Genomic DNA, 19,576 nt, shown 5'->3' with positions numbered 1-19,576 from the left:
TACATTCGGGTAAATAGGGTCAATGTTAACTAATTTATATATAAAAAGCAAAGATTGTCTGGATATTTGCAAAATAAATGAGATTATAAAATTTCAAAAACTACTAAATTTTTTTTATCGTAATTAGATGATAATTCATACAGTTTTAGCTTCCTTACATTAAATGCGACATTTTTTAATATATGAACTATAAAGATAAACGCACAAATAACAAAGATATTAGTAATTTTGTTTGAACGCGCATACAAATCTAACGACCATTACATGCCTATGACGTCATTTTTTCGAGCCATTTTGTATGGGGCGTTTTTCAGGGATCCGCGGCAGCGCCGCAAATCTGACTCTTTAAATCCCTGTAGCTCCGAAAGTAACGATCGCAGATACCCTGTTCCTTTTACAAAATTGCTTTACTATTAGTATACTCTTAATTTATATACAATTTAAAAAACTGTCATCATCCCTATTGTTTTCTCTACAAATCGACTTGCCATACCATACGAGAATGTAAAATCTACTATTATACAGTATTGTTTATAATTACTATCTAAAGGTATATATAAGTTTAGTTGCCTTCATGCATTATAATTCCATAACGGATTTGGAATGACGGTTTGACGGCCTCCGTGGCGCAGTGGTATGCGCGGTGGATTTACAAGACGGAGGTCCTGGTTCGATCCCCGGCTGGGCAGATTGAGATTTTCTTAATTGGTCCAGGTCTGGCTGGTGGGAGGCTTCGGCCGTGACTAGTTACCACCCTACCGGCAAAGACGTGCCGCCAAGCGTTTTAGCGTTCCGGTACGATGCCGCGTAGAAACCGAAAGGGGTGTGGATTTTCATCCTCCTCCTAACAAGTGAGCCCGCTTCCATCTTAGACTGCATCATCACTTACCATCAGATGAGATTGTAGTCAATGGCTAACGTGTAGAAAAAAAAGGATTTTTAAAAAACTTTCATCAAACTTAATTTAGCAGGTCCACGGATATGGATAGTATTTACTTACGCTTGTGAAACCAGTAGTTCAGCTATAAATAAAGCTATGTTAGTGCCGTAGGCTATATTTAATCCACGTAAACCCACGGCAACTAGAACTTTGTGGACAAAACCGCGGGGCGTGTACTAGTTTTTAATAATTACACATTTAAAGGTCAAAAATTAATAATTTTAGCAGACTCAGAAGTGATTACAAAAATAGGAAACTAATATCGAACAAAGGTCACAACATTTATCAGGACAACTTAATTAACAAATCAAACTGTAACCAAAATATGACCCTAGAATGGCAGAGAATGATCTTGAGTGAAGTCACACACTTGTAAACGTTGTGTGTAGGTTTAAAGGATCCTTTGACTGTTAACAAATACTCCCCTTTTCCACTCAAGTCACTCTCCCCGCCTATCCCAAGTAACCCATAAAGAATTACACAACAAGAGATGTGGACGGCTCGAACGCCACGAGCACACTGAAGCCGTCCGTACCGCAAGTGCAACGCGGCGATAACAATAATAGATATTGTCTCATATAATAAGCTGTGAGACCAATATATTTGTTGTCCTATTGTATATCGTATATTATGATATAAAAATAAATAAACAAGTGAGATTTATCCGTTTTTTGTTAATTCTCTAATTCAGTTTCGTTGATTGTCTGTTATATTTCATGTTTGAAGATTGAAAATACTTAACTACCGTCACTCAACATCAGGTGAAATAGCAGTCAAGCGCCAAGCTGACGTAATTATGATTGCAATTTGCATATTTGCAGCATGAAATTATTAATTTGCAAACAGCTTTGCAAACGGCTTAATCAGTTATTCAGCATAATTGGACCGTTAGTTATTGAACAAGCATGCTGTGGAATTAAATTTGTTTACTTTGAAAAATATACAATTTATAATTCAAACGGTTGTTTATTTTAACAAGACTTCAATTATTCATCGATAAGTCAAGTGGATGGTAAGGGATGCGGTAGTCGCTTTAATTACAGTAGTTCTTTTAGAAATGGCTTTAATTAATACGTCACTGGCTTGGCACCGCCTTCAAAGTGATCAGAAGGTAGCACATACGATGTTATTATAATATGTTTTTGACATTACGAGCCAAAACGCCTGTCGGCCATGATGGTCTGGTCTTACGTAATTTTAACTGTTTCATGACGTCACTATAACAAATCCCTTACAAACGGAGCGTTTGACACAATAATTAGTTTGACGTTTAGTACATCAAGTAACATTGTGACGTCACAAAATGGACGACAGCGTTTTTGACGTTTGGTCTATTAATTATAGACCACCACGCTGGCAAATTGCGGATTAGCAGACTTCACTTACCTACGTAGAGAATTAAGAAAATTCTTAGGTATGCAGGTTTCTTCACAATTTTCCTCACGTTTTTCCTTCACCGTTTGAGACACGTGATATTTAATTTCTTGAAATGCACAATACTGAATCCCCGGACCGTATTCGTACCTACCGAGAAAGACGTACCGCTAAGTGATTTAGCATTCCGGTACGTTGTCGTGTAGAAACCGAAAGGGGTGTGGATTTTCATCCTTCTCCTAACAAGTTATTCCGCTTCCATCTTAGATTGCATCATCACTTACCATCAGGTGAAATTGTAGTCAAGGGCTAACTTGCACCTAAAGAATATAAAAAACAGCTATTCACTGTTGTACATAAATACCTATACACCATACTTTCCCATAAACAGCTGCTTATGTATTCATCCGATTTCGGAGCAGCTCATCTCGATTCGTGCGAGTTTCGTAGAGCCGTACAATACGTCTAATCGCACGTACACAACGCCGAGTCGAAGACTGCCTAATTGAAACGAGCCCGTCGGAGTGGAGAGCGTGACGTTACGTGACGCGATAACGTTTTTCGTTACGGAATTTCTGGATTCGGTCCCCGTACTCAAGGCCCGCGATAGAAGCTATGCAATAGTTTAAAAAACCTGCTACCTCTGAATTGAAAGCAGAGGTCATATCTACGGGGCTATAACGTTTCAAAGCTGTACTGTGCCATATTTAAGCTACGATGTAAAAGTACAGAGTACGATGCTAAACTCCAGCTAAGCGTGGGAGCTGTGCACACGGTAAGCGCTTTTAACAGCTGTTTAGATGCACTTAGGACGCTCGGCGAGTCCACGTAACATAGTTCGATCAAAGTAGATAAACTGGGTAACAAGAAATGATAAAAAGAAAAGTGTGTAAGGAATAACTGGTTTATCTTGCCATTTTCCACTATGCGTAAAAACCGACTAAGAAGAATGCCAGATCCTGACCCAGTCCTAACTCAGAATTTTGCGGAAAATCTAAATGTACTAAAAATATCCAATTTTTAAATAATTGTTTTTTAATAAACCGCTTTTACTGTTAAACTCCGGAATAAAAATCTACCAAAAAAAGTAATTAAATTCATTACGTTATTTCCTCGTAACAAACATTGTTTACTTATTTTTTAAAAACCTTATTTCGACCTTGGGTTCGAGCCCTTTAAAGCGTTTTTATTCCATTTTAATTACTTTAGATTCAAAATGGTTAGAATCCAGAGCTGCGAAGTCTGATCAAAATGTAAAAATAAACTGTCATAACACTGTCAAACTGTCAAAGTCAACTTCTATACATTGTCTGGCATTGTCTTTTAAGCGGCAACGTGAACCAGTGACAGCCATGTGGCTGGTCGATTCTCTTTCAACAAACGCTAACGCTTCGAAAACTAAAACAATGAACAGCCCTTGTAGCCAAGTGGCAAGTCGACTCTCTTTCTCTCTCTTTCTTCGAAAACTAGAAAAATGCATGGGAATGACATTTGCTATCGATAGGTCACGTGATCAAGATCTGTCACTCCCATACATTTTTTTAATTTTCGAAGCGTTTGCGATCGTAGAAAGATAATCGGCGTGCCACTTGCCTACTGGGGCTGGAATGACAGATCCGATCGATAACTTGATCACGCGATCTGTCGATAACAAACGTCATTACCATGCATTTTTCATTTTTCGAAACGTTTGCGACTGTAGAAGGAGAATCTATGTGCCACATGGTTACATACCCAGATCTGGTTGATTTTGACGCCTTGTAGATATTTTACAAATACGTTTCAAAATTGGTCATAGTGATAATAAATGAAATTTGAATCTTTCGTGTGAAAATCCGTCATAATTTTTATTCAGATTCAACCTTTCAACCTTTTGGTTAGAAAGTAAGAGATGATGATAAAAATCGCTACTAGAAACCGACTCAAACCCTGAATAATTAAACTGCCTTGATGTAAGCGCATTACAGAAGTTGCAGCACTAAATAGCTCTTAACCTGAACACTTTGACTCCAATTACACGCGCTCGTAGAACAGTCAACTTTGAATACATTAGGCGTTACTTTTGTGCTGCTAATCTTATAAGTGTTACACTTTATTTGTGTTGCCTCTATTCTATTGCCTCGTTTGTCAAGTTTCAGTCTATGAAGCTTCGTATCATTGACCCATATTTGGTTCACTGTTGAGCACGACTCCTCCTATCAGAATTAGAGGTGTTAAGCTTGTAGTCCAACAAGCTGGTTTAATGCGGATTGGCAGACTTGATATACAAAGAGAATTCAGAAAATTCTCCGGTATGCAGGTTTCCTCACAACGTTTTCCTTCACCGTTTGAAACACGTGGTATTTAATTTCTTAAAATGCACATAACTGAAAAGTTGGTGCATGCCCCTGGCCAGATTTGAACCTATGTCCTCCGAATCGAAGGCCGAATATCCATTAAGCTATCTTGGCTCTTTTTTATTATGAGGTACTGTGTTAAAATCCTAGGTCGGACTTTGAAAGACTTTTCTTAATTGGAAAGTCGGAGTTGGAGATGACACACCGTTGTGCCTCGGAGAGCACGTTAAACCGTCAGTCATGAGGATTTAGCCAAGTGGCACTTCGATTATCTTTCTACAAACGCTAACGCTTTCTACAAAACTAACAAAATGTATGGGAATGACAGATGTGATCGACAACTTGATCACGTGACCTGTAGATAGTGAATGTTTACCATAACGGTTACTTTTTATCCCGATTTTCCCATTGGAATGGGATCTGTAAACTCGCGTGTCACAGCCAATATACCGACAATAAAGCTTGTTAAAAAATTTCATTTAGAAAATAAGAAACAAGCTCGAAACTTGCCCGCGACAACGTCGATGTAAATTAATTACAAAGAACAAAAAATGTAATTAGAAGCGACACTTTAAGTGTTCCTTTTCACTTTCAGACACTCGAGCTTTGTTGGAAACTTCGAGTGTTTCATTCTCTGCGTTTCAATTTAATTACCATTCAAGAATACTCTATGCGGAACTATTTTTTTATATATTTTTTTGTTATTAGAACTTATTTAAATATCTGATAAAAAGATGGAGTAGTTTTTCGCGATAACTTTTTCCCAAGTCAGGTTTTAATGAATCAAAGCATAGTTTATAAGAAAATCTTCCATAAATCCGGATGTGTACATTGTTGGTATTGTAAAAAAAATCGATCTATAAAAATCTGGTGCACCCCCGGTGGTTTCAATCACATAGTACTTAGTTACTCTTGGAAATACGGGGATAAAATTGCTGACAATAAAGCTTTCCAGTACTTTTAGAGCCTATTCTCTACAAACAAACAGAAAAATCGTTCCTCTTTATAATATAAGTTTACGAGTAGATCAAAGTAATCAAAAACATTCAAACATGCCAAATATATTTTACATTTATTTTTAAGCTGTGAATTAGAATTCTGTATTGATGATGACTGGATTTGTTGGAAAATTATGACGCAAAAGTGCCTCTCAGCTGAAGTCGAGAGCAACTGAAAGTTTGACGCGAGTCAGAAAGTTCAGACCTAGTTGTAAAGTGTTGACACGGCGCAAATTATATTTAAGCGCGTCAAATTATGAGTGTTGGTTCTTTTGGATATCTTTTATCTTTATCTATTGAATTTCCTTAATAATTATTAAATTTGGGTTTAAGAGATATCTAAATTTATATAAATTAACATATTTTGTAATGCAACGGAGTTATTAATGAGACCACCTAAAGAAACTTAGTCGTTGGTTAAAAGTTAGTAGTCCTTCAGATGGCGCGTATTGTGAGGAGGTTTCTCACTCAGAAGCCTATCTAAACTGCATAATGAAAAACCTCTGTTGCGGGGCTTCTGACAGAGTTGAGTGAAGGCTGTTTTTTATATTTCTAATGGTGTTTTGAATTTTATAAGCATTGATAATTTTAGCTTTAGTATTAGTATATTGTATTTCGCAGTTAACATAGATAGTAAGCTAATAACTACTAACACTATATAGGTCAATGGCCTGAAATAAACAGATTTTATTTTATTTTATTGATAAAAATATAAAAAAACGTGTATGTAAGTTAATGAGAGATTAACTTAATAGCTACCTTTACTTATTTCATCATTCATTACTTACATAGTAACTAAATGAAATTTACGACGTCTTCAATGTTATATCTCTACAGCAGAATAACGGTAAATCAAATGGAAAGATATTAAAAACAAAAATAAAAAAAACAATATTTTCATACAATACGATAACGAAATATGTACTTTTTTAATTTAAAACTTTTGACCGGAAGCGCGCTAAAGCGGAAAATAAAAACATGATAAAGAGCCTCCGCCGACGCGCCGGGCCGGTATCATGACATTTATTTGTTTATTGACACACAGATAAACTCGGAAATATTGAATACTTTTTATATTGTGATACGATAGCTTTATGCTACAACCGCTTCAAATGCGTCGTTGGATCTGTGGTTGGTATTTGTCTTTAAGTCAGCCATTGACGGTCAAATATTCTCACGTTTCTGCAGCGCAAACAGTAGTGAAGACGTTTGATAAGTCGAGCCGTCATGCACGCAGCGACCAATACACGATCAGTTATAGTCGTGGGTGCTGCAGAAACGTAAGAATAATTGATCGTCAATGGCGTGCATTATACCGCTAACATCGGATAGTTATCGTTAAAAAATCAAAAAATATTACCTTGCCCGCCAAACTGTATTGGATTAGCGTGGTGGGTCTCATCAGGTCTGGGCCTTGGGGGCCATAAAATGAGCTGTAGTGCAATTCACTTCATTGAAGATCACTTGGTATCATCATTAACAACCTATATTCGGCTCACTGCTGAGCTCAGAATGAGAGGGGTTAGGCCAATAGTCCACCACGCTGGCCCAATGCGGATTGGCAGACTTCACACACGCAGAGAATCAAAAAAACTGGTATGCAGATTTCCTCACGATGTTTTTCCTTCACCGTTTGAGACACGTGACATTTAATTTCTTAAAATGCACACAACTGAAAAGTTGGAGGTGCATGCCTCGGACCGGATTCGAACCACTGGGCTATCACGGCTTCACTGCCACTTGGTATAATACTAGTAAACTCCCGCGTCTTTTTCCGCGTAAAATTCAGGTTTTCACAAATCCCGCGGGGACCATCACCACCTTAATAACCTCCGCTATCTTTCAGTTAAAGTCCCATTTAAAACAGTCCAGAGACCCTGGACAAACAGACAGACGGACAGAAAAAGCATTTTTTTTTAAAGTTCGTTTGAGTTTTAATATTGTGTAATTATGTGTAAGCACTTCAGCTAGGTAGATGACATTTCTCAATTGATTTGTTTTTTTTAATAGCTTGATAATAAAGACCAAAATAGTAAATAAGCCAGCAAGCAGCATGTACAGTTATTTTGAAATACTTTAATTTTATTTATATATGTTGATGATTTAATATAAAAGATTTTAAAATATGATGTCAATGTAATATAGGAAGCGATATTTCCCAAGGGGCAACTTACTGTCTTACACACCATATAGATCGTTGGTACCATGACGCTGTGTAAAAAATGTTTGCAATAAATACCTAATCATTGTATAAATTTTATAAATATGTAATATTAAAAAAAATCAAAGGTTTGTAGACGTAACAAAATTGATCGTCAACAGATTTTTATTAAATTCTACTAAAACTTGAATTTCAAACATTTGGTTTCTCTTCTCATAATTATTGTCGCGCGGTTTCTCCGACATCCGATATAAAGTAGCTAATATGATATGAAAGATACGCTTTTGTAAATAAACATGAGTCACACAGCTTTAAAAAGTCTTTCCTTATTTTTACCTTTTGATACTTTGCAAAAGGTTACTAAGGAAAGAAAAATTTAAAGATATCAGAAATCTTTACGACTATTTCATAAATGTTTGTTACTCAATCTTGGCTCAACGGCTAAGCTGATTTTAATGAAACTTGGCACAAAAATAGATTAAAGTTTGGTTTAGCTCTTGTTTTTTATTTCGAAAATGCCATATAAATGCGTGAAACACGTGATAGATTTTCAACAAGTTACGCTTCGGTGTAACAGAGGGTCCGCAGCGATACTTCGCTGTCAGCCGTTATAAATCTGAAACAAACGTTTTCGTTATAAAGAGGACGTTTTTATTGAAAACGGAAACCGTAATGGACGTTTATTGCGTTATTATGTTATCCTTAATCATTGCGGATATGTAATAATGTTATCAATAGTAGTTTTAAAAATTGACGTAGGAAAATCTGTTTAGTAAATTCAGTGGCGATCATAGGGTTGTCAATCAGGGTATGCATTAGTAAGATCTATTAAACATCGATACGGTAGGAACAGTTTTTATAATCGCACTAGCTGATGCCGCGCGGTTTTACCCGCGTGGTTCATGTTCTCGTAGGAATACAGATTTTATGTATAGCCTATTGACTTTTACGACAAATCGGCTATCTAACACTGAAAGAATTTTTCAAATCGGAGTAGTAGTTCCTGAGATTAGCGAGTTTAAACAATCAAAGTGGTTAGCTTTATAATATTACTATAGACTAGCCGTTGCCGTTCCCGTAAGAATACGGAGATAATATATAGCCTTCCTCGATAAATGGGCTATCTAACACTGAAGTAATTTTTAAAATCAGACCAATAGTTCCTGAGATTAGCGCGTTCAAACAAACTCTGCAGCTTTATAATATTTCTATATACTAGCTGATGCCGCGCGGTTTTACCCGCGTGGTTGCCGTTCTCGTAGGAATACAGGGATAATATATAGTCTATAGCCTTCCTCGATAAATGGGCTATATAATTCCTATATATATAGTTCCTGAGATTAGCGCGTGCGAACAAACTTTTCACCTTTATAATATTATTATAGATTAGATCACTGATCATATACTTTGACAAAAATGTCTAGCGAGGCAGGTATACGATAATTGGTCTGAGTAAATACTCTATCAAATAAATCGTATGGCATACATACTCGGTATCCTGGCGTCACTCCAACCGCCTCACCTCACGTATCGTAAATCATCGCACAAACGCCCATACATTTCCACGCGATTATGGCGAGTTATGCTCATGAACTTGCGGGGGATGTTTCACCCCTTATCGTTGTGGCATAGGATGGGGCGGCATATCATTCTGCTGTGTCGCTCACTGGAGATCCAATAAGGGTGGATATGAAACAATATGATGTAATTACGTCTAGATACGTATTTTATTGTAAGGAGTATGGTTTGGCGTTTTTGATGTTAAGTTTTAGACCTTACACTATTCTCATGACACAGAGTGATATAAACTCTGCCTCCGATTCCGGAGGATGTGGTTTCGAATCCGGTACCGGGCATGCAATTCGCATCAAATTGAATATGTTCATTACTTACATAGTAACTAAATGAGATTTACGGCGTCTTCAATGTTATATCTCTACAGCAGAATAACGGTAAATCAAATTGAAAGATATTAAAAACAAAAATAAAATAAAAAAAACAACATTTTCATACAATACGATAACGAAATATGTACTTTTTTAATTTAAAACTTTTGACCGGAAGCGCGCTAAAGCGGAAAATAAAAACATGATAAAGAGCCTCCGCCGACGCGCCGGGCCGGTATCATGACATTTATTTGTTTATTGACACACAGATAAACTCGGAAATATTGAATACTTTTTATATTGTGATACGATAGCTTTTATGCTACAACCGCTTCAAATGCGTCGTTGGATCTGTAGTTGGTATTTGTCTTTAAGTCAGCCATTGTTTCTGCAGCGCAAACAGTAGTGAAGACGTTTGATAAGTCGAGCCGTCATGCACGCAGCGACCAATACACGATCAGTTATAGTCGTGGGTGCTGCAGAAACGTGAGAATAATTGATCGTCAATGGCGTGCATTATACCGCTAACATCGGATAGTTATCGTTAAAAAATCTAAAATTACTACATTGCCCACCAAACTGTATTGGATTAGCGTGGTGGGTCTCATCAGGTCTAGGCCTTGGGGGCCATAAAATGAGCTGTAGTGCAATTCACTTTATTAAAGATCACTTGGTATCATCATTATCAACCCATATTCGGCTCACTGCTGAGCTCAAGTTTCCTCTCAGAATGAGAGAGGGGTTAGGCCAGTATTCCACGCTGGCCCAATGCGGATTGGCAGACTTCACACACGCAGAGAATTAAGAAAATTTTTTGGTATGCAGGCTTCCGCACGGTGTTTTCCTTCACCCTTTGAAACACGTGATATTTAATTTCTTAAAATGCACACAACTGACTGGATTCGAACCCACACTCTCCGGAATCGAAGGCAGAGGTCATATCCACTGGGCTATCACGGCTTCAAACACTATTAAATTGTATAAAATAATAGACAAGTAAACTCTCGCGAATTTTTCCGCGTAAATTTCAGGTTATCACAATACCCGCGGGGACCATGACCTTAATAACCTCGTCTATCTTTCAGTTAAAGTCCCATTTAAAACGGTCTAGGGACCCTGGACAAACAGACAGACGGACAGAAAAACCATTTTTTTTTAAAGTTCGTTTGAGTTTTAATATTGTGTAATTTTCTCAATTGATTTGATGATTATTTAATAGCTTGATAATAAAGACCAAAATAGTGAATAAGCCAGCAGCATATGAGTATACAGTTATTTTGAAAGACACTTTATTTATATTATTGATGAATTAATATAAAAGACTTTAAAATATGATGTCAATGTAATACAGGAAGCGATATTTCCCAAGGGGCAACTTACTGTCTTACACACCATATAGATCGTTGGTACCATGACGCTGTGTAAAAAATGTTTGCAATAAATACTAAATCATTGTTAAATAAATTTTATAAACATGTAATATTAAAAAAAAAAAAAACTTGAATTTCAAACAATTGGTTTGTATTCTCATATACATAGTCTTTGTGTCCCACGGTTTACCCGCCTAGAAAACAATATTTAAATAAGAATATCGAGATAAAAAGTAGCTAATATGATAAATGAAATATGAAAGATATGATTTCGTAAATAAACATGAATCACACAGCTTTAAAACGTCTTTTCTTCTTTTTTCCTTTTGATACTTTGCAAAAGGTTACTAAGGAAAGAAAAATTTAAAGATATCAGAAATCTTTACGACTATTTTATAAATGTTTGTTACTCAGTCTTGGCTCAACGGCTAAGCTGATTTGAATGAAACTTGGCACAAAAATAGATTAAAGTTTGGTTTAGCTCTTGTTTTATATTTTGAAAATGCCATATAAATGTGTGAAACACGTGATATAAATTTTCAACAAGTTACGCTTCGGTGTAACAGAGGGTCCGCAGCGATACTTCGCTGTCAGCCGTTATAAATCTGAAACAAATGGTTTCGTTATAAAGAGGACGTTTTTATTGAAAACGGAAACCGTAATGGACTTTTATTGCGTTATTATGTTATCCTTAATCATTGCGGATATGTAATAATGTTATCAATAGCAGTTTTAAAAATTGACGTAGCATAATCTGTTGAGTAAATTCAGTGATGATCATAGGGTTGTCAATCAGGGTATGCATTAGTAAGATCTATTAAACATCGATACGGTAGGAACAGTTTTTATAATCGCACTAGCAGATGCAGCGCGGTTTTACCCGCGTGGTTCATGTTCTCGTAGGAATACAGATTTAATGTATAGCCTATTGACTTTTACGACAAATCGGCTATCTAACACTGAAAGAATTTTTCAAACCGGAGTAGTAGTTCCTGAGATTAGCGAGTTTAAACAAACAAATATTCATAATTTTTTTTTCCATTAAATCTGACGTCCGATGAAGAAATTCAAAAACAAAACATGAAATTTTAATAAGACGTAGTCACAGGCGTCCACTTCTCTTACATAAAACATAATCCAATACCCTTTCAATATTATCACGAGAAGTTATGTCCCCGAACCTATAAGGGATATTTCATCCCTATCGTTGTATCATCACATGGGGATATTAATAGAGGGCATAAATATCCCCCGCATTGTCGACGACAGGGTGTGGGGTGTAACTTGTAATATTATGATAAAATGATAGAAGAGGAATGTTCCTATTATGTATGTAAACAATAGGAAAAATATTTTTCTTATTATTGTCTACTGAATTCTACGCGACTTCGTCCGCGAATTCAGTTATCACAAATCCCGCGGGAACCATTTATTTTTCCGGGATGACAAGTAACCTATGTGTTAATCCAGAGTAAAATCTATTTCCATCCCAAATTTCAGCCAAATCGCTTCAGTAGCTGTAGCGTAAAAGATGAACAAACATACTTACACACACTTTCACACTTACACACAAACTTTCGCCTTTAAAATTAGTGTGAAGTGTGATATATCTTATACGACAGATATATAATAATGTTTCGTTTTTTTCAATATTTTAATCGTGATTGCCCAGTGGATATGACCTCTGCTTTCGATTCAGAGGGCGAAGGTTCGAATCTGGTCCGGGGCATGCACCACCAACTTTTCAGTTATGTGCATTTTGAGAAATTAAATATCAAAATCTCAAACATTGAAGGAAAAACATCGTAAGGAAACCTTCATACCTGAGAATTTTCTCATTTCTCTACGTGTGTGAAGTCTGCCAATCCGCATTTGGCGTGGTAGACTATTGGTCTAACCCGTACTGAAAGGAGACTCGAGCTCAACAGTGAGCCGAATATGGGTTGTTAGTAATGAACCATGTCTTCCTATAAGACCAATGTTCTCTTTCCTCTGTAGTTAGTCGTAAATACTGATAAGAGTGTGTACGACAATATTTAAAAGTCCGAGGATCGAACTCACTACCTTTCGGTGTTTACTCTGGTACCTTAAACGTAGAGCTATTGACGTTTATGTTGTACCTTATGACCTTATATCCTTATGCGTGATTACACAGAAATATCCTAAAAAATTAGAACCAAAATGTGAACATAAATAATCAGATAATTATTTTAGTTTTGACAGCATGTATTTACTGGTCTTCCGATAACTTTGTTGAAGCTATTATGATGGCTGATAGACAAAAAATTTAGAACCAAGACGAAAGAAACAATATTTCTTTTATTTCGTAGTTCTCAAATGTAATTCTAGATGGCGTTAGTAGTATGCTACCCCTCGGTACCGTTAATTATAAGTCAAAATTTAAATTGTGAATAAAGGCTCATACGTTCAGGGTATAATGCTTATCATTTCCCACGGCGAAAAGACGACCCTGTACAATATAATATGAATAAAAAAATCAAATTTTAAAATGTAACATAATTTACCTGTAAGGTTGTGTTTTATATATAAGATTAATTGCATAACTTTAAGTTTGACAAACAATTTTAAACTTTTCGAGAGACATGTTTGGATTATTTTACTTTCAGCAGTTGGTTAGCGTTATTATACATACATTACTTTAAATATACATATAAAACGAAATCCGCAAACGACATAATACAACAAGTGCTTTTAGTGAGTGCCTGTTTTAATTAACAATCTAATAACTAGTGTTTGTTCTGCGAACTAACGGTTCCGCAAATATAATATAAGCGCCACTTTAAGGCCATAAAGTTGTATAATGGCTGAATATGAGACGTATAAATGTTGGGCCATAGCTTTAGCGATTATCACAAGCGATGCGGCAAAGTACTAGAGCTATTTATGTTAGAGCTGTTACTTATGGGTACTAAAATACAGGGTGGCCGGGGAGTTGACGTTCAAGGGTAAAATTTGAATGCCTTGCAACGAGGAGTATCCGTATAACCATCCATGAATGTTCTACGATTTTGCTTAGTTTAGGAGATAGATTTTTTCTCATGATTTTTTTCCGCAATTTTGACCTAATTGGTCTATGATTTCCTCATTGTACTGAGCACTTTTCGCTAGTTTTGTAGATAATAATAATTGTTTAAACCCACTTTAAACCTACTAAATGCAAATCAATAATTACTTTATACAGGACGGAGACTACTGATACGTAATAAAAGTAATTCTGTTTCTTAGGATGTTTCAATATCTTGTAAGTTATTAAACTTATTAAAAAAGTAAAGGAAATTATAACATTAATTGATTATGAAACACGGCTAAAACTCACGTGATATTACGTCGGAGTATGCCCGACTAGTTTCGAACCCATACGGGGCCCTTAGTCATGAGCTGGTTCTTGCATCGCGGCACGATCCAAACTGCGAAGCGGCTGCGCGACGCGCTGCTGCACGCATTGCGCGCGCGGAGAGGGGTTGAGTGGTGGGGAGTGAAGGTTCCGTTACACTCTCCGACGGTTCATTAATGTCATCTTCATTAGACTCGTCTTCTTGTAAGCAAACCGAACTAATGCTATCTTGTTCCAAGTTTGTTGTATGTGACAATGAAAGAAATAGCGGTTTCCACGCTGTGGGCAGCAACCATCCATGATCTCGATTAAAATTCGGGTGACGACTAATTTCTATCGCTTCACGTATCTTACGAGGTACTAGAAACTTTTCCCTTGACAATACAGAAGCCTTATCAAAACGGATATAATGAGTCGTACCCGAAGCTAGAACATACTCGGCTATTGCTGAACCGTCCGTGTCCACATTCTTCATGCTCCGTATGTGTTCTTTTACCCTTGTGGTGATGTTACGGCGAGTCTCACCGATGTATGATCTACCACAGTCACACGGAATCTTGTACACCCCGGGCACGTTCAGCGGATCCCTATCCTTAGGCGATCGCAGTATACTCTTCACCAGTGCAGGTGGACGAAACCGCGTCACTATGTCAAATCTCCGTTGGAGATAGTGGCTGATTTTGTCCGTCACGCCCTTCACATATGTTAAGTACACTGGTGACCGGTTCACACAGTACGGTTTCCGCCTAGTTGTTGTTTGTGCCCATCTGGAACTCTGACGCCAACTATAGCCATTGTTCTCCAGCGCCTGTCTCACCACTCTTAGTTCGCACTCAATATAGGGTGGGTCACAAAGACTTAGGGCTCGATTTATGAGGCTTCTTGGTACCGACGATATCTGCGACGGATGGTGGTGCGAACTCGCATGGAGATATCTGTTGGTGTGAGTCGGTTTTCGATACACCGTTGTATGTAATTCACCACCAGACCCCCGGATCACCATCACGTCTAAAAATGGCAGACCGCCCTCTTTTTCTTCCTCTTTTGTAAAATGAACCTTCTCATGTAGACTGTTGAGACACTGGAATATTATGGCCAAATCATCCCTGTTTACAATGGCAAACACATCATCCACATAACGCAGCCAAAAACGCGGTCTATACGTCATTTTATCGACCAACTCGCGTTCCACCCACTCCATAAATATATTGGCCACTACAGGTGCAATCGGCGAATTGAATTGAATAACACTCACGATAGTTTAAATTCTAGAAATTATAACATATTAAAAACCTAAAAAAAAATTTTAACCTATTTGGAACACGTCACACGTTTTGTAGCGAAGTATGAATAAAAACAGGTAAAAAAACAGCATATTTTTTAATTCAAATTAAGAAAAAATAGTCATAATTCAGAAATTTATAAGAATTGACTCTGTTTTTCAAAAGCTCATAATTTTTGTATATAAATAAATAATATTGGGTATTTTTTCGTAAGGCACAATAAGTTTTTTTTATAGAAAGTTAAAATAGTGATTGTGCAAAATACAATAATTGAAAAATAATAATTGACAGAACGAAGGCTTTTGCGTTAGTTCCAAAATATTTGGCTTGATTTAAGGAGTAACGCGTTTACCAGAAGACGTGATCGTGGCCCCATTATGAATATTCTCCATTTTGTCGCCATTAAGTTTATTAAAACAATAACAGATTAAATAACACCATCAAAATAAAATGTACAGACGCGGCAAACGGCTTGAGTAATAGACAATTAAAAACGTTCTTTGGGTTTTGTTATGTTCTGTTGTGTTCCGCTTTGATCTAGTTACTAATCTGACATTGCCAAACTTAAGATAAGTTATTTACTGAATTACTTGTCAACATAGTAGGTATAGTAAAATTTACTATCGTTCTCTCTACACAATATTTTATCCTAACAGCTAAAATATATAATAGCCTTCTGTATTTCTATGGTTTCTGGCCATCTACATTTGTAACACTTTTAAGAAAAGAGTAAATAGGAAGTTTTCTAGTATAGCTGTTAAACCATCTTAGACTTCATTTTATCATTGCTTTCCATCAAGCATAATTGTTGTCCAAGTCAGTAGCATGATGCAGAATTCGAGCAGCATGATGGGTCTAGGTAGACTAGACTTCCGTTCTTGCCGACCGCGACCTACGTCTGCGACCGGGTCGCACGACTCACTGCTTAGCATTAATTTATATGGAACACTAAAGCAGTGGGTCTTGGGACCCGGTCGCAGGTCGCGGTCGCGCGTCGAGGTCACCAAGATCGGAATCCTACCTTAAATTCTATGTCCCTTATCTGACAAGAAGAGGTCTGCACTGTAGCGGGTTGTTAAAATAAACTGATAATGCAAAAATGGAAAGGAGCGCTTCTGTCAATATAGTCCAACTGTCGGGGATTGAATATGGGACCTCTCGGATTTACATTCCGGAAAAAGTGAAAAATTTCGCCAAACCGCATGGGAGCAGCGTGGTGGGTAAAACCTACATATCTCCTCTCCTATATGGTAGATGGCTTGGCCCTGTAGTGTGTTGTAAAATAGACTTAAATATCTGCAAAAATATAAAACTCAAATATATAATTAATATCTGCAATAATTTTGTAGAACTACCACCATTTATATAATAAAACTTTATTTTCCCACTACCCGCAATGTACATACTTTTAGCAGTCCGCAACGTAGTGCAGCGCTTAATGAAAATGTTTCCTCTACCCTCATTGTTGCAATTATGTGCATTAAATAAATTGAATGAAAAAAAAAACGCAATAAAAACGATATTTTTAAAAACTAGGTCGATTTCAAGAGCCGCTCGCCTTCGCTTTATTGATACTTCACTGCGGTATTTTTGTTTTTATACAAACCTCTATTTATTGAGCGCGGATTTGTGAAAACATCGTCCTAATTAATATAATGGAGTGCTTCTTTATAATGAAATAAATATTGAAGTAATTTTGCCTGACCAGTTTCGAAACTTTCGGGTGTTCTTATTAAAAGTTATTATAAAAACAGGTACTTGTAATTCGATCTTAGTAGATAGTGTCTGTATACATTGAATAAAATTGTCATGGACTGGTCATAAAAGTCATTAGGTAATCATCATATAAATTAACTTTGTTAATCATACTCGTAATCTTCATTATCAATCTATTTGCACACTACAGGATCAGGGCCTGTAGCTAAGTGGCACGTCGATTCTCTTTCTACAATCGCAAACGCTTCGAAAATTAAATAAAATGTAAGTGGAATGACATTCATCATCGACAGGTCAATTGATCAAGTTATCGATCGGATCTGTCATTCCCATAGATGTTTTTAGTTTTCAAAGCGTTAGTGTTTGTAGAGAGAGAGGATCGATGTGACACATGGCTAAAGACCCAGACCTCCTTCGTTATAGGAAAGAGGATTTGGAGCTTAGACCCACCATGCTGCTTTAATGGAACTTTATCTTTAATGCTGCTTTAATTCTGTACTCAGCTGCTAATGGCAGGCACCAGTTCAATGTAGTTTTCGAGGTACAGGAAAAAATTATTATTAATAGCGCGACCTAGGATTCGTATCTTGGACCTCATGTTCCTAAGCTACACAGGCTAACAACTGGACCAAAGAGGCAAACGTTCGTTCGCAACCTTTTCCGTATCATGGTCTTAAACCGTGCCAAGTTTCATTTGAATTCATTTAGTAGTTTCAGTGTGATGCCCGAATAACAAAACAACACGGACAGACAGACAGACAAAAAAATAGAATAAAAAATGTTTTTAGCATCAGTATCGATTATATAATGCCTCCAGCAAAAAATTTCAAAATATCTTCAATGTGCAGAATGTACAGAAGTCGTATAATAAGTATATATTCTAGATGGCGCTGGCGTCAGTTATGCCACGCTAACGTTTGTTGTTACAAATGGTATAAGTAAAATCTCATATTGCGAATAAATAGAATTCACCCATTTTATTATAAGTATAGATATAGATAGATATATATTTTTATCGTGCAAAATAGTAATAAATGAAGTTACCGCATCGCCACTTATCACCAGATGCGATCGCAGTGAAGTTCTCACTTATCATTAAATAAAAAAAATGTTAAAACTAGGTCGATAAGTAGAACGTGCCCTCAGTTTATCGCCAATTCGCCGCAGTACTTCGTTTTAATGGTGAAATTACAGCCTAATAAACCATCACAGTTATACGTTGATTTACTGGATGAAACATTAATTTATTTACTACATCTTTTGTTTGCGCACTGATAGAATGGCGGTATAAAAGAGAAATAAATTATTTATGTTTAAATGGAAACAGTATATTTATAACATAATAAAACTGACGTTCTTTTGTGTTTTTTAATGTGTTAATCTCTAAAAACAGCGGATGCTAATTAGTTGTTTATGAATTGAAAATAAAATTATACGATAGAAATATTTTATTAAATTTCACCTTCTCACCTTAATGGTAGGCGTTCACATATTCACATCGTGCGTATCGGCCGTGATAGCCCAATGGATATGACCTCTGCCTCCAATTCTGAAGGGTGTCGGTTCGAATCCGGTCCGGGGCATGTACCTCCAACTTTTCATTTGTGTGCAATTGAAGAAGTTAAATATCACGTGTCTCAAACGGTGCAGGAAAACATCATGTGGAAACCTGCATACCAGAGAATTTTCTTAATTCTCTGCGTTTGTTAAGTCTGCCAATCCGCATTGAGCCAGCGCGGTGGACTATTGATCTAAACTCTCATTCTGAGAGGAGACTCGTGCTCAGCAGTGAGCTGAATATGGGTTGGTAACGACGTATCGATATTTGTTTATAAAGTCATTCAAGTGCGTCCACTGATCCGTATCATACGGATCCCATAAAACGGATTCTATCTACGGTAAAATTAAAAATCCGTTTGATGCAATTCGTATGATGCGGATATATGGACGCTTACGTTAAAACCACAACTCCGTACTCATATAGATTGAGGGCATAGACATCACTCGGTTGTAAGTTAATGTTTGGACAGGAGGAGGTTATTATAGATCTTCATCATTAACAACACATTTTCGGCTCACAGTTGACCACGAGTCTCCTCTTAGAATGAGAGGGGTTAAGCTAATAGTCCACTACACTGGCTCAATGCGGATTGGCAG

The 19,576-nt window shown here is 36.8% G+C and overlaps 1 protein-coding gene across 1 annotated transcript in view; it reads right to left on the bottom strand.

The window, feature by feature from the left end:
* The window catches only part of LOC112053019 (uncharacterized), a 146,940-nt gene extending 131,293 nt beyond the window's left edge, over positions 1–15,647 (bottom strand). Inside the window, exon 1 of the mRNA XM_052888125.1 lies at positions 14,403–15,647. Coding sequence (XP_052744085.1) covers positions 14,458–15,621 — 1,164 coding nt within the window. The 5' untranslated portion in view covers positions 15,622–15,647 and the 3' untranslated portion in view covers positions 14,403–14,457. The remainder of the gene's footprint in view (positions 1–14,402) is intronic.
* Between the last annotated feature and the right edge of the window lie 3,929 nt (positions 15,648–19,576).

The sequence above is a fragment of the Bicyclus anynana genome, chromosome 2 (genome assembly GCF_947172395.1).
Source record: "Bicyclus anynana chromosome 2, ilBicAnyn1.1, whole genome shotgun sequence".
Taxonomy (NCBI): domain Eukaryota; kingdom Metazoa; phylum Arthropoda; class Insecta; order Lepidoptera; family Nymphalidae; genus Bicyclus; species Bicyclus anynana.
Note: the sequence above shows the minus strand (reverse complement) of the source record. Positions and strands in the feature narration are given on the sequence as shown.